General features: G+C 45.7%; 2 protein-coding genes across 3 annotated transcripts; both read left to right on the top strand.

The window, feature by feature from the left end:
* Window positions 1-643: 643 nt before the first annotated feature.
* Window positions 644-11,265, top strand: LOC147219608 (polyhomeotic-like protein 1). The gene is made up of 15 exons (XM_086171574.1): window positions 644-1,005; window positions 1,874-2,001; window positions 2,337-2,453; window positions 2,666-2,737; window positions 3,443-3,586; window positions 3,789-3,947; window positions 4,019-4,094; window positions 4,530-5,452; window positions 5,801-5,936; window positions 6,044-6,216; window positions 6,287-6,377; window positions 6,571-6,658; window positions 8,157-8,397; window positions 9,161-9,410; window positions 9,489-11,265. The coding sequence occupies exons 1-15, from the start codon at window positions 810-812 to the stop codon at window positions 9,638-9,640; spliced, it is 2,946 nt and encodes a 981-aa protein (XP_086027700.1). The 5' UTR covers window positions 644-809; the 3' UTR covers window positions 9,641-11,265.
* A 4,748-nt stretch (window positions 11,266-16,013) lies between these two features.
* Window positions 16,014-22,452, top strand: gnb3b (guanine nucleotide binding protein (G protein), beta polypeptide 3b). Of its 2 annotated transcripts, none has more exons than XM_086171479.1 (9): window positions 16,014-16,174; window positions 17,854-17,968; window positions 18,102-18,247; window positions 19,516-19,579; window positions 19,666-19,822; window positions 19,899-19,965; window positions 20,850-21,051; window positions 21,331-21,547; window positions 21,682-22,452. In XM_086171479.1, the coding sequence occupies exons 2-9, from the start codon at window positions 17,900-17,902 to the stop codon at window positions 21,786-21,788; spliced, it is 1,029 nt and encodes a 342-aa protein (XP_086027605.1). In that variant the 5' UTR covers window positions 16,014-16,174; window positions 17,854-17,899; the 3' UTR covers window positions 21,789-22,452. The 2 variants fall into 2 exon arrangements, with proteins under 2 accessions (XP_086027605.1, XP_086027606.1); XM_086171480.1 differs by lacking the exon at window positions 16,014-16,174 and adding an exon at window positions 17,618-17,744.
* The last annotated feature ends 155 nt before the right edge of the window (window positions 22,453-22,607 follow it).

Below are 22,607 nucleotides of genomic sequence, written 5' to 3'. Positions count from 1 at the left end.
GTCTGACTCTTTATGTTAAAGATAAAATAAGAAATAAAGATTTATGTTACAGCTGAATATTTGGGTATATAAAAAAACAAAAGAAAAGAAAAGATAAAGAGACGTCATATTTAAAATATATATTCAACTAAAAAGAAAATGTTGTGAAGGTGAATGTCATACATGAAAAATGAATTTCTATATACTGTCGTAAATGTGATTTAAGATCGTAATCATGAGTCCCACAGTACTTTTATTTGCTTATTTATATTTTTCAAAAACGATACTTTGAAGGTGAAACGTTTTCGTGATATTTTGTTTTCTTGAATAAACTTCCGTCTGCGCGCTTTTATTTTGTCGGACTGGACCGGAAACCAGTGTCGGATTTACTAACACACACAATTAACTTGACTACTCACGAAACGTTTACAAGAATTCTAATTATTTCAGCGCCCCGCTTTAAAACAAAATACAAACAAAACGACCTCCGTGTTTTAATGCGTCTTTAGGAAAAAATAAACAACTCTCTATAAATCTCTATTCATACAGTTTTATTTTTTTTTCAGTGAAACAGGACTTCCGGTGCGCGAGGGGGGCGGAAGAGGAGGGAGGAAGAGGAAGAACCGGGGAGGAAGAGGAGAGGAAGAAAATAGGAAGAGGAGAGGAAGAGGAGAGGAAGAAGAGAGGAAGGGGAGAAGAAGAAGAGAGGAAGAGGAGGGGGGCTTCCCTCCCCTCCCGTCCCGTCCCGGCTCGTCATCCCGTCGCGACGGAAAAAGAGGAGGCGTCGCCCTCCCGACGACGGCCGCCACCGCGCGCGTGCACGTGCGTGCATGTGCGCGAGAGCGAGAGAGTGCACAGCGGTGACCCTCCTGCGGCGGCGGCGGCGGCATCACCGGCACGGAGAGAGAGAAAGAAAGGAAGAAAGAGGGGGAGGACAAGGAGGAGGAGGAGGGACGGAAGTCGCCCCGGGACGTCGACTCGCACCGACCGGCGGCGGCGGCCCGGGTAGGAGGCGCAACGGAGACGGTAAGAGCCGAGCGGCTAGCGGGATGCTAGGAGGAAAGGGAGGATGAGGAAGGGGAAGAAGGAGGGAGGGAGAGGAAGAACGGGGTTGGAAGAGGAGGAGGAGGAGGAGGAGAGAGAGAGGGGGTGGGGCGGGGCGGGGGGCGGTGGAGCCAGTAATGACGAGGGGGGAGGACGTGGAGCTGCTAGCTAGCTAAGAGTTAGCATGCTGCCCAGGTGAGGGGGGGCTCAGGTGAAGAACGCACGCGCCTCATCTCAATGCGAATCACGTGAGCGCGCATGAACGGAGTGCCGACATCCTTCCGGGCGGCGTCTGCGCAGGTGCGGGGGAGGGCGTCGTCAAGGTGACGATCGACCTCATCACGTGACTCAGACGTGACGGACGACTCGGAGGGGGACGTCAGGTGTACGTGAGAATGACGTCAGCACGCGTCTGAGAGACGTATTATTCTGAATGACGTCACCAAATGCCACAAATTTGCGTTTTTCTGACGTTTACATCAAGAAATATTCAGAATCAGTGTGCCTTATTGATCACCCGGGGGGGACTGCTTTTCGTTGAAAGCCGCTCCTGCTGCAGAGTAAAGTGGGGAAAAATCACAATAGAACTCTATATAAACTTTAAGAATAAAAATAGCAAATAATATAAATGAAAATAAAAAGAACAGTAATGATCAAAAGGAATGAATAAAAATAAAGTTAAAGTGATGTAAAATTATATGTAACTATATGTGTAATTATATGTAACATATGTACATCAATACATCAATGATTTTATTTGCATGTATACGATTACTTGTAATAATTTTTTGTAAAATTAGGGGTCATTTACATTATGTGTGTGTGTGTGTGTGTGTGTGTGTCTCATCAGCTGCCATGGAGACGGACGGAGAGCAGAACCAGCAGGGAGCCTCGACCAATGGGAGCTCGTCATCTGGGACAGGCTCGCGACCCTCAACCATCAACTCCATGTCACTGTATGAGCGACAGGCAGTGCAGGTGCGTGTGTGTGTGTATGTATGTGTGTGTGTGTTTGTGTGTGTCAGTAATCCAGGTGAGACTGTAAAAAAACAAAAAGGAAATGAAAAAACAAACAGGAAATGAACACATAACAGGGAACTTTTATTTCTCTATGTAGGATACAACTCTATTTTTATATTTATATATTCTCATGTTCGCATGGTTCCGCAAATGCGATTATCTGAGGACCAAGAAATTATAATCCCCCTTAATCCTCAGTACGAGAATGCCCCACTGTCTGAAAAATCAATCGGATGAGGGGAAAGGAAACAGGAAGTGATTCTAACAGTTGAAGCTCCTGCTCTTCCTGCCAGGCCCTGCAGGCGCTGCAGAGGCAGCCCAACGCTGCCCAGTACTTCCAGCAGCTGATGTTGCAGCAGCAGATCAACAGCGCCCAGCTGCAGAACCTCGCCGCCGCACAGCAGGTCAAAGTACGTGGCTTCGTCCCCTTTTTTCTTTTTTAACACCGTCCTCCATCCTGCAGAACCATGGGTGGCTTGTGATGTTAGCGTTCTGCTTCTCCTGGCTCCGCATGGATGGTCAGAAGATGTAATTACAAGTGGCTTTGTGGGTCGACGAGTATCGCTTGGGTTCCATGTAGTGACAGAAGACATTATTCTCTTCTTCTCGTTTCTCCTCCCAGGCGACTTTGGCTGCCAGCCGACAGTCGAGCCCATCCAGCAGCAGCTCGTCTCAGACCACCAGCACCTCGGCGGTACGTTCCTTCATCTTCCTCGTCATCTTGCCTCGTCTCTTTGAGTTCTCTGGAAAGTTCTCCTCTGACCCACTTCCTGCTTTTCTCATAAGACTGTTTTGTTTTCTGACCGCATGCCAGCTCTGCCTTGTAGCTAGCTGCTAGATAGCAAGAAACGGTACTCGGCTAATGTGTATCCAAGCCAATAAATGCATTTGTGTGTGTCATCGTTTTTGTATCACATGAAGGTGCTGACATTAAGGCTAACCACTAGTGTTAGCTCATACATAGTTTATGTTCTCCTTTGGGGAGGGGTTTAGTTGAATAGTAACAAACCTTTTACTAACATTAAAAAAACACAGCTAGCTTTAGTGTTCGCATCCCGTTGTAGTCATATACAAACTGACGTTTTTAAATTTTTAGAATTTTAAACACAAAAATCACACCATGAAAAAATAACATCCACGTGCTAACAAGCTTCCTGCATTGTTAGCATCAGCTCTGCAGTCTGACAAATATTGTAGTTACTGTTACCTTGTAGACATTCTCTGTGACTCAGTCATGACCTTGGGAATGTTCGTGGAAGTACAACTTAACTTTGACTAGCTACCAGCTAACATGCTAATGTAGCTTTGTTCGTTGGTCAAATATCGTATGGTAGATGTTAATTCTGCATGTTTTTTTCTTTGGGTGGGGATTCTAACAAAAAACACAATCCGTCTTCAGGCCAGCGTCACGTCGGGATCCGGCTCCGCTGCAAGTGCTCGGGCTGTCAGCGCAGCGGCGGCGGCAGCGGCGGCGGCGTCCACCATTAGCCAGTCGGTGCTGCTGAGCGGGACGGCAGGAGGGCAGGGCCAGATGTACCTAAGGGTGAGTCCGCCACAGTGAGTCTACCAAGACTCCTCTTGGTCACCTTTGATGTCAGTTGCTGTTCAAGCTGATATAAATATAGTTTCTTTAGTCTGGGGGAAAAACAGTTGTCTTTTCTTACTCAATGTTAATGTTGAAGTCCTGATGTTCTGGAGCCCCCTGGTGGCCGCAGGTCCATGTAGCCTCCTGTCACCTCCTGCAGGTCAACCGCTCCCTGAGGGCGCCCATCTCCTCCCAGCTCATCTTCATGCCCGGCAGCACGGCCACCGCCGCCGTGGCAACCGTCACCCAGCAAACGCAGGCTCCGAAGCAGGAAGTGGCCCCGACACCGACCTCCGGCAGCCAAACGGACAGCGACCAGGTGGGCGGAGGTTCTTGACGACATTTCTGCATTGTGGCTCCAGCACATAGTCACCCCTCTCCCCCCTGCAGGCTCAGAACCTGGCCCTGCGAGGGGTGTCCAGCCCCAAGGGCGTGAAGTCAGAAGCTCCAGAGAGGAGAGACTCAGGTGAGCAGCACAACCAGAGAGTATTTGAATAAAAAAACAGAAAGTGGTTTCATTAAAAACCAGGAATTAACTGGTAAAAAAAAGGAAGTAACTTTACAATGACATGAAGTAATGAATAATTCTGAGAAAGTAACAGATTGATAACCAGAAAGCGACTGGATGATAATCAGGAAGTTAATGAAAAAAAGCAGGAAATAGCCTGATAAAAAACAGGAAGTAACTGAATAAAAACAGAAAGTAAATTAAGAAAAACCTGGAAGTAACAATAACAAGAAGTAATGAATAGTAATGAGGAAGTAACAGAATCCTATCCAGGAAGTGACTGGACGATAACAGGGAAGTAACAATCCTATGACCAGGTAGGGGTTGAATTAGAATGTAATTAATTTCCTCTGAGGTGCTGCTAATTAATTTGCTAATTGATTCCTCCCGCAGCCTCCCTCCCCCCCGCCCCCACGAAGCCCAGCCAGGCTCCGCCTCCGCACATCAAGATCCCCACCTACCCCCAGCCCACCAACCTCAAAGCCCTGCCCGCATCCTCCTCCTCTTCCTCTTCCACCTCTTCGTCATCGTCCTCCTCCATCCCCCTCTCCCAGCTCCTCCTCCACAGCACCCGCAACCTCAGCACCGTCACCGCCGCGCCCACGGCGGCAGCGCACGCCCTCGTACTGACGTCCAACGCGGCGGCGCAAACCCGCGGTTACCCGGTCGGCACGGCGACGATTAAACCGGCGGTCAACGCCCAGACACTGGTGGTGCAGCCATTGCAGAAAGCGGCGCTCGGCGGTGAGAAGGCGGGGCACGGCGGGGGCCCCGTCCCCATCCAGCCCAAAACCCTACAGGGGCTCCGGTTGCCCCTCCAGCTCCCCGCCAGGAACCCGCCCCCCATTCTGCCGGCGCCGCCCCCAGCCAGCAGCGCCGCCCCGCCCCCGCCGGCACCGCACATCCCTGTCCAGATCGTGGGTGCCCGGCAGAGCGCGCTGGCGCTGGCGAGGGGCGGCGCCGGCCAGGAGGGCGCTGCCGTCCTCAGCAGCTCCTCCAGCCTCCTCACCATGGTGGCGTCCATCGCCTCCCGGGAGGGCGGGGTCATGGGGCGGGGGGCGGGGCTTAAGACCCTCCAGCTGCCGCAGGAGGCGCCGCCACCCGCCCAGGTGTCTCAGGTGCACCCGCAGGCCAATCAGAGCGCAGCGCCAAAACAGAATGGACCCCTGTCTGCAAGCCCCGCCTCCTCGCAAGCCACAACCGCAAACTCCACCCCCCCGACGCCGTCTCGCCCGTCCCTCCCCCCGGAGGAGCAGAGGGGGGCGGCGGGGAGCGCCATTGCCAACGGGGACACTGCGGGAACCCAGACCACACAGGTGCGTCTGTCTGTGCGCGTGTGTGTGTGTGTGTGTGTGTGTGTGTGTGTGTGCGCGCGCGTGTCAGGTCCATCACAGGCTCAGGTGTCACTGGCTCCTCCTGGTGGCAGGAGCAGGAAGTGCAGGTCAGGCCTCAGACATCATTTTACAAAATGTATTATTAATTTTTAAATTTTCTATATTTTTATATTATATTTTACTGTATAGTTATATGTCTTTGATATATTTATATTGTATTTGTCAGTTATATTATTTCATAATTCATGTTCCTTTTTTCATATTTACTTATGAATGTATTTATTTTAATTAAAGTTAATACACACTTTCAATTGTTTTCTACTCACGCAGTCGAAACAAACGTCAGGGCCCCTCAAGCGCAAATCCGACCCCTCTTCAATCAATGACGAAGACGGCCCCTCCCCCCCGCACCTCCAGCCAATCAGAGATTACGCCTCGGCCCCGCCCACCAATTCCATCGATGCAGGTATTCATGTTTTTTCAGATCATTAACCAGTATTAGCTTTAGCTTCGTTAGCTCATCGGGCTCTATCATTTGTTCAGCACTGTATAAGTGTGTGTTCCCCTCGCCAGGCTCCGGCGCTCCCCCCGCAGCTTCCCCCTCCCCGTCCCCGGCCCTGTCGGTGTCACGGGTGGGCTGCAGTCCGGGGCAGCGAGCCCCGCCGCCGCAGGCCGTGGTCAAGCCGCAGGTCCTCACCCACCTCATCGAGGGCTTCGTGATACAGGAAGGGGCGGAGCCTTTCCCGGTGAGTGACATGGGACTTGTAGTTCTTTCCGCGTGATTGATCGGCGGCTGAGCATTTCTCCCGCTGACAGGTGTGCGGCCCGATCAAGGACTCGGCCGGGGAGGAACTGACCCATGACAGCCCTGACGCCGACCAATCGGAGACGGTTACCGTGGCAACAGGTACCCTTCTTTAGCTTTTTCAGCCAGAGTACTTAGTTGTACTGATGATAGTATTTGCACTTTTTTAGCCTTGTTAGCGGGGCACACTATGGCCTCTGCTGCCCTCTAGTGACCACGAGGAGGCGGTGCAGCCCAATCCATTCTGCATTATTCACCCGCTGAAGTACTTCCCCTCTCTCTCTCTGCCTGGCAGTGCTGAAGTGCGAGTACTGTAAGAACTTTGCTCCAGCCAGCCAGTTCCGCGGCACCAAGCGCTTCTGCTCCATGACCTGCGCCAAGAGGTACTACTGACGTGCATGGAGAACCCCCCCCCCCCCCCCCCCCTGCAAAAATGGCCGCCAATACTTGGGAGAACCCCAACGCTGCCCAAAAAATAAATCATGTTTAATTCTGGAAGAGCTTTTCTAGCAGCGGCGTGGAGCCGCAGGTGGCAGTGGTCGTTTGATGATGTGTGTGTGGCATGTGTGTGTTTTTGTTTGTTCATTCATTTATGTGTTGCGTCATGTCCGACCCTCTGAACACCATTCAGAAAAAATTCTTTCAAAATCAGCTATTTCTTTAATTAAATTTATAAATTAAGTTGCTATCTGAACAAAAACGACAAATATGAATTTTTAAATTTAATTATTTACTTTTCTTCCCATTCCTTCTCTCTGGCTTTTGGTCTTCTGGTCACAATCTTCTTCTGGCCGTGGGAAATCTGAAACTTGGTAATTTAATGCCGACAGATAATTTGTAGCATGATTTCTGGTCCGTCAGGAAAGAAGGACGGCAGTTTGCTCAGGAGCTCGGACACTTCATTCTGATTTTCTCACCAGTATTTGCACAAAATGCATTTTTGAATATTTTCAAACCACTTTATTTTTTTATTTTCCACAAGCGTGTTCGCATCATGTCGTGCTGCTGGTTTGCGTCGGTCCCTTCGCACAGGACGGCGTAGCAACAACTGCTAGAAGGAGCTTTCAATGAATCATCAGGGTCTGGAGGATCTGCTGAAGATCTGATCCTGATATGGATTCTGATCAGATTTGGGGGGAAAGATGACCCTGAAAATGGAGGAAAAAAAAATTCAAATGTGGCCTCAAAATCTGGAAAATAAAAAAGAAATTAGCCTGAAATTCTGTCAAAAAAAAGAAAAAGAAAACATCCTGATAATTATTGCGTGTGGCAGGGATTAATCTGTGATCTAGAACAAGGGAAAAGGAAAACAAAAAGAAACTAAAGTCTGAAATGAAAAAAAAACTGCATTCAGAAATTGTGAAAAAAAAAATAACTGGACAATCTGGAAAAGAGAAAATTAGCCTGACTCCCTTAAAAGAAAAGAAAAAAATGAACCCCAAATCTTTGGGAAAAAAACATAAAATCTGGAAAGAAAGAAAAAGGAAGAGAGAGAAAAAAAATAGCTTGAAAATCTGGTTAAAGTACCAACAAAAATCCCCCCCGGAAACAACACGAGCTTGGAAGTCTGGCTGAAAAACATCAAAAACAAAAACTAAAAGTTGTCTGTAAAGAAAGAGAAAAAATAGCTTGAATATCTGGAAAAAGGAACATTAACCTAACATCTGAAAAGAAAAAAAAAAACACTAGCTTGAAAATTTACAGGAAAAATTTTTTACCTGAAATTTGGAAAACATATACTGAAATTAGTTGTAAAATGTAGAAAGAAAGCAGCAGTGAACAGCCGGGTTCTGATGCGAAGGGCCGCTGTGTTCTGCTCTGCTGCTTCAGAACCGTATCAGTCACTCTTTGTCTACGATGCAGTATGTACTGGTTCCCCAGGTACAACGTCAGCTTCCGACAGCCCTTCGCCACCCGCCAGGCCCGCCACGCCCACCACGCCCACCGGGGCCCCGCTCCGGACAGGGGCCGGGGCCGAGACCGGGACCGGGAGCGGGACCGGGACCCGGGTCGCCTCTCCAACTCGGACGAGGAGGTCGGCATCGCCAGGCGGAGGCTTCCGCGACGCACCTGCTCGCAGATCGCCAGCGCCAGGATCGCCGGCAGACCCCTGCCCGTCAAGGTGGGAGGCCCGGAATAATCAGCAAGAAAACACTGATTAATCAATAAATCACCCGGAACCTGCAAGACACACCCTTAAAAACATGAGGAAATTAAGGTTTTATTAGTAAAATAAGACAAACTATGTCAAAAACACATGGATTTGGGTTTACAAAGAAGTGCTTTTAATTTAAAACAAATGAATTTTAAAACAAGAGAAAAAAAATCATTAAATGATATAAAATATAAACCGAGCCGATAAAATTAATCAAAACCAACAGGAAGTTAATTTTCAAATAACCAAGAAAAAATGGATTGCAATGAAGAGAAAGATCATTGATTTCATAAAAGCTCCAATTTAAATCATTACGGTTCGAAAGTGAAATAATTCAGTTTGATTAAAATATACCATCCATGTCATGTATATATAGCGCACTATGTAAATAAGTTTTCTGTCTATTTTTATAAATAGCTCTCATTGCAACATTTCATTGTACCTGGACAACAACAATTGAAAATCTTGATTCTTGAAAAAATTTCCGTTCAATAAAAATAAAAATCTTTAAAATGAAAGAAGAAACAAATTAAAATGAGGAGTAAAGCAGTTGCATTTATTTCCATTTAAAAAGTTGCATTCAATTTAAATCAAATTACAGTTTAAATGTGACCTCAAAGCTTAAAAAATTTATCCTGAAATGCAAAGTTTACCTTTATCGGCCTTAAAAATCCCAGGGATTCCACGCCGCAGTTGGTTCATCCTCCTCAGCCTCTGCTCTCGTCCTCAGTGCCGCTCCGAGTCCAGCCACTCCGAGGAGGAAGAGGAGTCGAGCGGCGAGGAGGACGAAGACGACGCCATGTCTCTTTCCCCCGCCTCCTCGCCGTCCTGCCACCGCCCGCCGCCGCCGCCGCCCCCGCCTCCTCCACCTCGGCTCCCGTCGGAGGCGACGGCTCCTCCGAGCTGCCGGCCGGCGAGCCCCTCCGGCCCCGCCCGCTGGAGCGTGGACGAGGTGTCGCGGTTCATCTCCTCGTTGCAAGGTGGGAGGCGGGGAAAGGGGCGGAGCCTCCCGAGACGCCGGCGTTCTCCGCTAACGCTTTCTTACCGTCCCCCTCCAGGTTGCGAGGACCTGGCCTCCCAGTTCCTGTCGCAGGAGATCGACGGTCAGGCCCTCCTGCTCCTGAAGGAGGAGCACCTCATGTCCACCATGAACATCAAGCTGGGCCCCGCCCTCAAGATCTGCGCCCACATCAACACTCTGAGGGACTGACGCCCATCTTCTTCTCCGCCTCCTCACATGGAGATGTTTTTTAAAAGGAGCTGAAGGCCAAATGAGGAGAAGTCAGATCCGAGAACGTTTATTTATCTTCCTCCTGAGCTTCACTCCTCCTGACACATTTTCTCTCTCCACTCCTTCTCCACATTTTCCTCCGCTCGTTTGGGAAGCTCCTTCACGCCGCTCCCGCGCCGGAACGCCGTTTTCTTCTTCATCTCCGGAGACTTCACCTCCTCTTCTCCTCCCTCCGTTTTGAGGAACGTTCTCCTTCACCCAGGGTTTAACTCTTTCGCCAAACACGAGCCGACGGTTAGCATCAGTTTGTTGTCGATCCATGGGAGGCTAATGTAGCTAATGTCTCCTGCTAGCGCTTGCAGAGCGGGGATGCTGTTAGCATCCTGGTGGTTCTGAGTCAACGCGGCTACTCATGGACGCTCAGTAGCTCCAGGGCGACCACTCCCTGGCGATGCTATGCTAACTGCTGTGCTAAAAAATCCAGAGCCTGCGCAAATCTTTGACCTCCGTCTGTTCCGTGTTCCTTTTCCCGCCGCACAACAGAAATCCACGGTAGAATGTCAGTTCGCATAGCATCAAAGCTATGACCATAAAATCCATGCTAACTCCAGCAGCCGACCCGGCATTGGCATTATCAGCTACATTAGAAGTTTACAGCATCCTGTTATCCACCGGGGGCAAGTGCAGTTATTGTGCAATTGTCAATGCTAATTGTATGCTAGTTCTGACCCGCTAACGACGCAAGTCGTGCATTTACGGTACGGACGGAGCCTCACGGGCAGCCCCTGGGCGGAACACGCTAGTATCGCAGCACAAGCGAGCGGATCAGAGCGCTACCAACTCACACATTCTACCTTTAAGCTACATTTAGCCTTCAGTTAAAAACAGCAATAGAGCGAAAACCATGAAGCCAAATTTTACCCCTAAATACGCAGAGGCTGTACTGTGGAGTACTATTACTTTGGTCTGATACCTTAAAGATACGCTAGGAGTTGTTTTAGAAGACTAGCCGAATGTGTTCTTTGACGTACAGGGTACTTCGATAGGACAGGGTAATTTTATGGCCGCAGAACGTTCCCTACCCCTTCGAGGTTCCCGCAGAATTTCAAGCTAATCCCAGGAAGAAGAAGCAATACAGAGAGAACCGATGCCGAAGGTGCTTTTTGTTTGTTTACATGTGTATTTTACTTTAATACCCAAAACGCTCGCTAGTTTGTTTGACCGCGCCCCACCAGTACTTCAGGAAATACGCCTTCTCGCTATTCTGACAACGACAGTTAGAAAAGTCATCTCGTCGGGTTAGCTTAGCACAATGAATGGTCGCAACGATCGCAAAATTTCGGCGCCAACATTTTTGGTCATGAAGTCTCCATGACAGGAAAGTAGTTCCGGCTCTTTCACGTAGCTCCATGTTCATTTCACACCATGAAAAAAAGGACCAGCCGTGACATCGATAACATTAAACGTGCTGAAGCTAACACTTAGCATCGAGCGCCATTCGTTATGGTAAGCTAACCCGAGTAAGCTAGCCTGAGCGAGCAGGTGAATCTCCCCAAAAGTTGATGCGTTCCTTTAAAAAAAAAAAAAAAAAAAAAAAAAGATTTTCAGTCCATTTTTCTTTTCTGGATTAATTTTTGAGATCTGTAGGTTCTCGATTTATATTTGTTTTGAATTCCCAGAAGTACAGCGGCGAGTCTTCTGCAAACGTGGTGATGTTTCTCCCGTCAGGATGGGGACGCTGAGCGACTGTGGCCTGGACCCGCAGCGCGTCCGGGGCCTCCAGGCGTCCTGTGAATTGTATGTTTATATATTTAAATACCAGAGTCGTGTCGCGTCGTAGACCTCCCTTCCCTCCGTGAACCTCGTGGCCTTTTGGTTCCCGCGCTCGTCTCTTTCACGCCTTCTAGATTTGTATCTGCTTTTCATGTCCATCCAGCAGCGCACCGCTTTTCTTCTTCTTTTTTTTTCTTTTTCTTTTTACAAATACTGTTTCAAGGAATTCCATCCTTTGCCTTTTCAAAATAAAATTCTTGAAAAAAAAAGGGGTCGGCCCCCCTCGTTATTGTTAACCACCTGTTTTGTCGATAAATAAATCTTTTAAACTTTTCATTTTATTTTGAAAATACACTGATTTTCACTCTTAATTTAACATGGTAACACCCATTGAAAGTATTTTAACAAAAATCTAAAAAAAAAAAAAGGCTAAAATTTGAATTTCATAAGTTCCACGTTTGCGGTTTGAATGTAGCAGATTCTGACAAGTTGAATTTATGATATTTAAATAAAATAATTCATTGTTTTTAAATGTTTTTAATTAAAAAAAAAAAAATCAAAAAAAGTAATAATTGTTAATTTATGTCTTTTGTTTTTTGGATTTATTTAAACCTTTGAAATCCCCGCAGTAACGTGTCGTGAAAACAGGAACTAGCTTGATGGAAAACGGTGCTAATAACCCATCGGCCCTAAACCGACTCGACTCCGGAAACGGGAGCCGAGACTCATTTGCGGTTTCGAACTAAAACAATAAAAGCTTTCCAGCTAATCGACATGAGTTTCTCTTCATTGTTAAAACATTCTTGGAGGGTTTTACTTTGGAGGGACTTTGGAGGAAGTGACAGCGTGAGTCATTCCTACGTTTTACTAGGACTTTTTCCTGTCCGACATGAAGGGTTTTATATTGTGAATAATAATTATCTATTATGGGTTGATTTTTCTTGTATTGGTTATTTCTTGCGCGTCTTTTTTCTTTCAATTTTTTTGAAAGTTACTTTCATTTTTTCAATCTGTTTCATATTTTTATTGTATATACCTTTTTATTATTCTTTTTTTCGTCAGAAACTCTTAATATTTGAATATTACAGACTTTATTCTCCTGATGTTTTCCCTTGTTCCTCTAAATTCTTCTAATTATTTGCTCATTTAGGGATGATGTTCTGCTTTTTTTTTCTTTGAATTCACCGTTGTCAGTGTGGTGTTATTATGATGATTAGAATAATCATTTTGGAAACAAATTGATTAATTGGATCTGATAAATGAAAAGACAGTTGATGGATCGTCCATCTGTTCTCGAGGTCATTCTGTGTCCGTCCACTAGGAGGCGCACTCACCTGCAGGTCATTTACCAAAAAGAAGCAATAAATCAAAATAAAATATAAAATAAGCAGCAGGAAACACAATGTAGCGACTGCATTTCATATTTAAATGATCTTAATTAAGTTGAAAAATCCCAAACGATACAATTTCTGTACTTTTTCATATTTTATTCATGTTTTTTTAATAATTTCCTCAGAAATTTTTCATTAATTACTTATTTTCATTAAAATGATCAATTTATAATTTCTTTGATCAGCTTTCTTATAAAGATAAAGTCCAGATTAACATTGTTTTATTTAAATTCCTAAAAAATAATTTCAATTTATACACTTATATCTTTATATTTCTAAATATATATTTAAAATATTTAGACGGTGTAAATATTTAATTGGATATAAATATTAAATATGTTTCCTTTCTTCACGTAACTCCCCAAATGCTTGAAAAACAAACTTTATCTTTTCATTAATTATCCGGTTCATCAATTCGTTTCCAGGTTGTTTATTCCAGATTGCGTTACACTCCCGTTTGTGTGTGTGTGTATATGTGTGTGTGTGTGTGTGTGTGTGTGTTGCTCTGCGTCCCTCCTGAGCTCGTTAGCGACCAGGAAGTCAAGTCGCCCTCGTCTGTCAGCCTTCATTAGGTCGGCTTACAGGACTTTCCTTCAAACCGGTTTTCTTTCCCCTGTTCTCTTTGCTTCATTATTACCAGAGGGGGGAAAAAAAAAAAAAACATTGAAAAGAAAATAAAGCAAATGCTTTGAATCCAGTCAGATGGAAAGGAACTGTGTAAACACAACATCCTGCAAGTTCTTTAAAACCTGACATCTAGTTTAATAAAAAGTAGAAAGGGATGTGAGATGATAATAAAAACATCCAGGAGTCTGCTGAAAATCAGCTCAATATAAAATGTGATCATCTGCAAGGAATTATATGCATATATGTATGTATTTCTAAACGTATAAATGTGTGTATATGTATCGTAAAAATATGAAATGTTTCCCCAGATCCTACTGGAACCACTTCAGGACAGAAATTATAAATCCATCCATCATCTACAGCTTATCCTGCACTCATATATGTATATAAATATACATAAATATATATACACACATAAATATACATATGTATACAGTTCCCTTCCGTTGCCATCCTTGGAACGTTTTCTGTTGGGGGAAAAAAAGCCAGATTAAGGGGTGTCAATTGGGGTCAAAAATTGTAAGAGATTATTGCTAATGTTGATGTTTGACCTCCCATCATGAGAAACCTTATTACGTTTTAAAATTACAAAGCTCGGAAAGAAACTAAAGGGAACTCCTGAAAACATTGTGACTCCAAGTCAATCACATTTGTGTGAAATCAAACTGATTGACAATCAATTTCTTGCTGTTGTGAAAATGTCTGTGTGTGTGTGTGTGTGCGCGCTGCTCAAAAAATATATAGGGGACACTAAAATAACACATCCTAGATGTGAATGAATGAAATATTCTTGTGAAATACTTTGTTCGTTACATAGTTGAACAACAAAATCACACAAAAATGGAGGTCTGTGTATAAAAGTGTAAAAACACACTCCAGGCTGATCCAACCTTGATGTAACATCCTTAAAACAAGTCAAAATGAATCCGTGTTGATTCCCAAGTGGACACTTTGATTTCACACAAGTGTGACTGACTTGGAGTTACACTTTGTTTCGGCGTTTTCTTTATTTTAGTATATATACTGCTCAAAAAAATAAAGGGAACACTTGAACAACACAATGTAACTCCAAGTCCATCACACTTGTGTGAAATCACAGTGTCCACTCAGGAAGCAACACAGATTCATTTGGACTTGTTTTAAGGACATTACATCAAAGTTGGATCAGCCTGGAGTTTGTTTTTACACTTTAATTTTGAGTGTGATTCCTAATCAGACCTCCATGGGTTGATACAATTGATTTCCATTGATCATTTTTGTGTGATTTTGTTGTCAGCACATTCAACTGTGTAAAGAGCAAAGTATTTCATAAGAATATTTCATTCATTTAGATCTAGGATGTGTTTTTTAAGTGTTCCCTTTATTTTTTTGAGACGTGTAGTTCCCTTCCATTGCCATCCTAATCCTGGAAAGTTTTCTATCGGGGGAAAAAAGCCAGATTAAGGGGTGTCAATGAATGGAGCCAATCAAAAAAAAAAGATTATTGCTCATGTTGATATTTGATCTCCCGCCCGTCAAGATTTTAAATATTGTAATAGATGAGATTCATAACAATTAACAGCTTTCGCCTTCACACACTTTCCTAGGACGCAGAAAGTTCCCTGTGGCGTCAGATGCCAAGTGGGCGGCGCCGGCCGGGATCACGCCGGCTTCCTGCCCGCTTCCACCCTAAAAAACCAGCCTCGTCCTGTCAGCCGTTGATGGCGGCGGGCCGTTTCCTGTGACTTTGACTGGTGATCCCGGCGGCGCCGAGTGTGTCAGGTGTGACGCACGTTCGTTCTGACCTGCTCTAATTCCATAACGGGATTGCCGCCGCCCGGATATCCCATTAGACCCCGATTAACGGAGCTCAGCCCGTTAGCCGTCGACGAACCAAGTCACCCCCTCGACCACCTCCGGCCCAGACGGACCAGCGCCATCACACACACACAGGTTCCTCAATTCATCTTTTCATGTGTGTGTGTGTGTGTGTGTGTGCAGGTTTGCAGTTTTGATCATTTTAAAGAGGAAGGACGGATGCAAAAAGAATTCAGCCCAAAAAAAACAGGAAAATACGGAGAAAGAAATGGATCAATTAGCAGGAAAATTAAGGGGTAGATAAGAAATAATAAATAAAAATGGCAATATTTAAAAAAAAATAGCAAATTAGCTAAATGAGTCTATATTTTAAAAAAAAATTGCAAATGCTGGGGTTGAGATGCATTCAGAGCAGGTTCTCCAACGCTCCGCATCTCAAGTGAAAGTCATCGCACAAAAAGCTCCGCACTCTCGTGAACATTTTGATATCGGCTCCCGTCTTCGCCTTTTTTTCGTGTTTTCCCGCTTTTACTTTCTTCACCCGGCCACTTTCCCTCCCATTTTCTCACATTTCACCTCCGCCTGCCGCCCTTTTCTCCTCTTTCGTTCCCTCACCTGCTCTTATCTTTTGACCTCATAACCTGATTTTCTCCCGCTCTCTCTCCCCTTCCTTCCCTCTCTATTTCCATCCTTGAGCTTTATCCCTTCATCCCTTATCTCCTTCATCCCCTGCAATCCTCATCTGCTCCTGGGGCTCGGAGGACGAGGAGGCGCGAGAGGATTCTGGGATTTTTTCTTTTTTGATCCGACTTGTGAGCAGTCAGCGGCGGCGGGAACGTCGGAGATCACCTGGCAGCCCCGGGACCGAGCTCGCAGGGGAAGCAGCAGGAGGAAGACAGGAGGGGGAAGCAGCCGTCGCACCGACGTGAGTATCTAGAGGAAAGTTTGTTTTGGTTGGTTGATGCAAAACCCAGCAGGAGCAGTTTTTTTATTTATTTTTTTTATTTTTTTTTTTTGCACCTTGCAAGAGCTCCTCTGCTCTTTTACTTTTTTTTTTCTTTTTTTTTTTATTATTCTTTTTTTTGCACCTTGCAAGAGCTCCTCTGCTCTTTTTCTTCTTTTTTTTTTTCTTCTTTTTTTATTCTTTTTTATTTTTTTGGAAGCTTCTGCAGGAACAATGAGCGCCCGCAGAACCAGGGAGCATTTCTATATTTTTATTTGCTTTTAATCCTTTTTTAGCCCATTCCTCAAAAATGGATTGTACTGAATCACAAGGTTTTCTCTTTCCTTTTATTTTTATTTTCAAGATTTAAACTCCTGCAGATTCTTCTGGTTTAGTTTTGGGGGGACTTGGATTTCCTCGCTGTTTCCCGCTGGAAAGCCAGATCCATTTTCTGGTCAGAACTCGCGGAGAGCAATTCGGATGTAGAGTTTGACAGAGGAAGAATTTGTTTATTTTACTTTTTTTTTTTGACATAATTTACGCTGCTGTGAGAAAGGAATTTCAATCACGTTTATCTTATCTTTTTAAAAAGATACCTGTGACTGAAATATTAAAAAAAAAAAAAGTTCTGCTTGTTCCAGGAAAAAGAAAAACACAAATATTTTCAATTTAATATTTTAAACTCTGATGGTCCAGTTGACGGTTTGATCAGCTGGAGGTCAAAGGTCATGTGTGAGCCACATGAGGAAAGTGAGGGACAATAGAGGGGCCTGATACTTGAGACACACACACACACACACACTGATCCCGGGGTAAAGAGCAGTCTGTAATCGGATGACAAGAGCTTTTGCTGCTAAAGCTTCCTTGAAGATCTCCTGCGGGATTTGTATCGGGGAAGAGGGGGGCTGGAGGTCGTCCACCTCCACCTCCACACGTCTAGCGTGCACGTTGGTCACAACCGTCACTGTCACAACAGCAATAATAATAATGATAATCCATAAAATCAATCAAATAAGCAGGAATTGAACAGAGTGTGTCGCCCCCTAGTGGACAACATGCGCAACTGCAGTGTCGGCCCAACGACGCCCCAGACGGTGCTAAAAATGTTTTTTTTCCCCGATGTTTTTCCCGACGTGGACCCTAAAGCGCTCCCAGCGGGGCGGCGGGCACAGCGAGCTCGGCCCTAATTGGCGTTAAATGCGTCGGACGTCAGCATCCTATTATGGTGGAATTAGGCGCCGGCGCCGACCTGCTGCACGAAGAGCTTGTGGGAAATTAAATTAATGTCTAATTGAAGGAAAAGGTCAGGGGAGACGGAGGCTGGGTTGAAAAGTTGGCCCCGTTGTTTTGCGCAGGGGATTGAGCCAAAAAGTTGTGTGTGAATTCGCCCCCCCCAAAAAAAAAAAAAAAAATAGCAGAAATGAAGGGAGGGAGCGCCAAGATCCGGCGGGAAACATCGCAGCCCGACGCAGAAATGAAAACCTGTTAGATTTGAAAGTTTAGAACGACTCATCCTCATCCTCGGCCTCCACGTTGCTATGGAAACCACCAGGTTCCCCTCCGTTTGCTTTCCTTTGCTTCCGTTTTTATGTCCCGACGAAAGGAAGTCAACCCTTTTACACCATTTATCTTTATCTTTTTTCTGTCTTTCTTTTTTCCAGTGACCGTTCCGTTTCCCGCCGTTAAATCCGCCTCAACTCCGTCGCCATGGCAGCCGAGAAAGCCGAAATGGACGCCCTGAAAAAGGAGTGCGACGCCCTCCGCACGCAGATCGAGGTGACGACCCCAAACGAAAAAAACGAAACCTTCATCGGATTCTTGACGGGCGTCCGAAAAACGAACCGAATCAGAAGATTCAAAGCGTCCGTGGTAAAAGTTCTCGATTTATCTCCATCTCTTCCTCCTCCAGAACTCCCGCAAGGCCGTGAACGACACCACCATGTCGTCGGCGGCGTCCGGCCTGGCCTCGGTGGGTCGAGTCCAGCTGAAGCAGAGGAAGACCCTCAAGGGTCACCTGGCCAAAATCTACGCCATGCACTGGGGCGCCGACTCCAGGTGAGCAACACGCCGACCTTTTCCTCGCAAAGAGCCGTTTGAGACATTTAAAGACATTGACACGGCATATAACGTTGTTTTTTTTTTTTTGTAGCATTTATGCTATGCATAAATCAAAAGACATTTCTGCACGCAAGAAGCAAAAAAACACAAAACAAACTTAAATGATCCGCCGGCAGCAAAGCAAAAATGCCCTTCTTTTTACTGACATTTATTAAGAGCGAACAAATGAATATCTTTTCATTTTAAAAATGATCAAACCGAAATACAATGGATTTGAATGAAAGACGCAAGTAAGGATATACAGTATAAAGATAAAATGGAGTGTTGAAGGCCGGCGTCCCAACAGAATTCCGGAAAGGAACCGGGACGGGATTCTTTTCCGGTCTACATGCCGTCGGTCCAAATTGGACATTTTCTAAATGGCGTCCGTTTAAACCAACAAAGATTCATTCTTTTTACCCGAGACGCCCTCCGGCCGCGAGCTAAAGCCAGCACTGTGACGTCACCGAGAAACACAACAGCGCCGGCAGCGATATTAGCAGGAAAGGGAGGTGTTTATAATATAATTTGCCCCCCGAGGAAGAAGAAAACATTTTCACCCTCTCCGCCGCAACTATAAATAGTACCATCAAATTGTTCTATGTACGCCTCTGCATAGAACACATTTTATCAACATTGTTTTTTTTAGCCTGGAGCAGAAAAGATTTAATGTGCATCAATTTGCCGGTAAATGAATCCTAATTTAACTATCAATATTTTTTGGACCGACTGAATCATTTGATACTGAAAAATGAATAATAATAAATAATAGATAATAATAATAAATAATACGTAAAACACTTTAACCTGCAAAACAAAAGAAATAAAATAATTTTTGCTGGAATTTTTATTCATTTTTTATCAAAATGCAGAAGTCAGGATTAATGGCTACAATGAGCACGTTTTGCAGTGCACATCTTTTTGACTCACTTTTTAAGAAGCAATGTATTATGGTAACATTGGTCTTAACAGGATGTTGAAGAAAATGAATAACTGTTCACTTTTTTCTCATAAAATGACAACAAATCACAATTTTCTATTCTATGACGCTAACTGTGTAGCTAGCACCGCAGCTTCAGCATGGCTGACCCACAGTTGCCTGGACTTTGAGTCAAAAATGTGCATTTCCCGTTAAATACCTGGCTTGTTATGGGTTTGGAGTCGCGCAAACGTTGTGTGTGTGTGTGTGTGTGTGTGTGTGTGTGTGTGTGTGTGTGTGCTTGCAGACAAATGGTGAGCGCGTCGCAGGACGGCAAGCTGCTGGTGTGGGACGCCTTCACCGGAAACAAGGTGAGGTCTCAGAAATATCCTGAAGTGAGAAAAAAATTAAAAACGGAAAAGTGTGTAAATGAATCGGTGCGTCCTGCGGCTCGCAGCTGGTGGCCGTCCCTCTGAAGTCGGCCTGGGTGATGAGCGTGGCCTTCGCTCCCTCCGGCAACCTGGTGGCCAGCGGCGGCCTGGACAACATCTGCACCGTCTACAACATCAAGGCGGCCAGTCCCAAGACCCTGCGCGAGCTGGACGCCCACACAGGTCACATGACCGCCCGGATTTGACCTGGCGCTAACCCCGACGAGACGCTAACCTCCGATAAATGTCCGCCTCGCAGGTTACCTGTCCTGCTGCCGTTTCCTGAGCGACACCGAGATCCTAACGGCGTCCGGTGACACCACCTGGTCAGTGCCCTCCTCCGCACGCACACCGACCCTCGGAGACGGGGGTCGCTAGGGATCCGCTCAGATAAGGTTCGGCCGAAAGAAAGGTGGATTTGGAAAAGACTCGGCGCGTATCTGAGGGGAAGAGGATAGAGCGAGTGTCAAACTCAAACTCAAACTTTATATCCAAATCAAGTTGGATGGAAAGAAAGATGGGAAGGCAGATACATGTTTGTGCTTCAAGGTGAAAAAGCGGTTTGTCTTTTGTGTTACGAGGCGGCGTCGGTTGTCAAAGAGTAAAATCTACGTCCAAACACGGAGCTAAGTATGCTGAAGTTAGCCTTCCAGAAAAACAACAATTTGTCCAAAAACTAAGACGGCAGCAGAATGTTTACATCCCAAAACACGGCGGCAGTTAAAGCTAGCTTTGGAACGGAGCAACTTTTAAACATTTTTTTTTTCCATCTATGCAAATGCATATGTGACATTTTGGATGTTATTTAACATGAAGAAGTTGTTACATAAATTTGACATGACATTTAGTTGCATTCATAATGTTGCAACCATGATGCTGAGAAGCCCTCAGTGAAAATAAGTTTGGGATAGAAAGTCAAATGAAGGTCATGGAAAGAGACACGAAGAATTCCAAAAGCAAGGGTTTCTCCGAAGATAAGCGAAGGTCAGACGGGATGAAACTAATATCGCTTTCTCTAAAAACGTTGATCTTTTCTTGTCAAACGCTGGAAAGCTGCATCTCAATGGAGGTCTGTTCCGTTCTGTTGGATTCTAAAATCACGGATTTAAACGAAAGCCGTCCGGCAAACCGAACTAAACCCCCTCCGAAGTCTTTGCATCCAGAGACGCTGGCGCTTCTGCGGCTAACGCTGTCTCTGGCTAACCCGCAGCTGCCTGTGGGACCTGGAGACGGGCAAGCAGAAGGTGGTCTTCACCAACCACATCGGGGACTGCATGTCGCTGGCGCTCTCCCCGGACATGAACACCTTCATCTCGGGGGCCTGCGACTCCCTGGCCAAGCTGTGGGACGTGAGGGAAGGCTTGTGCAAGCAGACCTTCAGCGGGCACACCAGCGACATCAACGCCATCGCGGTAACCACCACGCATCGTCTGAGGTCCTTCTCGAACCGCCGCTTCCCGGGGAAGGGATTCAGACGGTTTTTGTAAAGTTATTCGGCGCCGTTTCTGAGGTGGGACTCGGTTTGCGTCGGTTTGGCGCCGGCGTGGACCTCCACGCTCCAGTCTGAACGCTAATTCTTACTCATTTACTCTGTAAACCACGGAACCAAGAACACAAAAAAGTGGATTTCAAAATCGAATCCGACGCGAGGGGGGGTTTCAAGCTAACGTCCGCTTCTCCCGCCGCCTCAGTTCTTCAAGAGCGGCAACGCCATCATCACCGGTTCGGACGACTGCAGCTGCAAGATGTACGACCTGCGCTCGGACCAGGAGGTGATCGGCTACCAGGACTCCAGCCTCAACGCCGGCGTCACGTCCCTGGCCCTCTCCAGCTCGGGGCGCCTCATCTTCGCCGGCTACGACGACTTCAACTGCCACATCTGGGACACGCTGAAGGGCGAGAAAGTGGGTGAGTGAAGTTCGAAACCAACGGCCACCGTTTGTAGCCAGCTGAGAAATAAAAACAGGACGTGTGAACGGTTGCGAGACCGGATGATTCTCTCGCTGAAAGAGCGTCGACGCTAACCTCTCCGCTCCCCCCAGGTGTTCTGTCCGGTCACGACAACAGGGTGAGCTGCACCGGCGTCCCCGAGGATGGGATGGGGGTCTGCACGGGGTCCTGGGACAGCTTCCTCAAACTCTGGAACTGAAGAGGCGTGCAGCTGCTGTGAGGAGAGGAGGAGGCGAGGGGGAAGGGAAGGAGACAGGAGTCTCCCTACTCTTCTTGGTGAAATCTATGCAAAAAAAAAAAAGATGGGAAAAACAAAAAAACCTGCAAATGCTGCAGGAGAAGGCGGATATCCGATTGGAGCGGTTGGACGGGAAAACAATGCTAATTAAAATTAAAAATAAATACATGTTTAAAAAAATAAAAATAATCTAGCAGGTTAAACCGAAATGAGCTTTTACTGAAAACTGTAAATGAAACACGTCTAGAGGTTTGACAATAAAAGGATAAAGAACACGGAAACACAGATTTGCTACAGTAGAATGACGGACTGTTTATTTATTTTTATTATTATCATTATTATTATTATTATTATTATTTTCGAGCCATGCACTTATATAGAGGATATAAATGTACATTTATTTCTACTTTATAGTTTTAACACTTTAGGCTGGATGTACAGTGTCTTTTATTTACCTGTTTCTTCCCCCTAAACTCTTCTTTGGGCTGCCGGCGCGCGCTGGAGAACATCAGGGGTTCGGATTGACCTCCGGCCCTGCTGCGGTTCCCGTGTAAAATAATCAAACTTAAAAGAAATTACCACGTTTGCTGAAAAACCTTTCTAATAAACATAGAACTCTGCATTATCTGCTTGTCGCCGCCATTCTGTGTGTGTGTGTATGTGTGTGTTTTCAAGTGACCATTGGGCTCTGTGATTAGCATGGGGGTATTATGATTGAATGTGACATTGGTTCATATGAAAGGGGGTGAAATTAAATATAATTATTGTAATATGTATGTC

This window comes from Fistularia commersonii, chromosome 24 (assembly GCF_037954325.1).
Source record: "Fistularia commersonii isolate RoL2024-O1a breed Wild chromosome 24, RoL_Fcom_v1.0, whole genome shotgun sequence".
Lineage (NCBI taxonomy): Eukaryota > Metazoa > Chordata > Actinopteri > Syngnathiformes > Fistulariidae > Fistularia > Fistularia commersonii.
The sequence above is the reverse complement of the archived record's forward strand: the minus strand, read 5'-3'. Positions and strand labels throughout refer to the sequence as shown.

Coding starts and splice junctions, on each gene's coding strand:
- LOC147219608 (XM_086171574.1), top strand. CDS start 810: ATGTGCGCGAGAGCGAGAGAGTGCACAGCGGTGACCCTCCTGCGGCGG. Junction 4,095..4,529: donor TCCAGAGAGGAGAGACTCAG/GTGAGCAGCACA, acceptor TTCCTCCCGCAG/CCTCCCTCCCCCCCGCCCCC. Junction 5,937..6,043: donor CACCAATTCCATCGATGCAG/GTATTCATGTTT, acceptor TCCCCTCGCCAG/GCTCCGGCGCTCCCCCCGCA.
- gnb3b (XM_086171479.1), top strand. CDS start 17,900: ATGGCAGCCGAGAAAGCCGAAATGGACGCCCTGAAAAAGGAGTGCGAC. Junction 18,248..19,515: donor CACTGGGGCGCCGACTCCAG/GTGAGCAACACG, acceptor GTGTGCTTGCAG/ACAAATGGTGAGCGCGTCGC. Junction 19,580..19,665: donor ACGCCTTCACCGGAAACAAG/GTGAGGTCTCAG, acceptor TGCGGCTCGCAG/CTGGTGGCCGTCCCTCTGAA.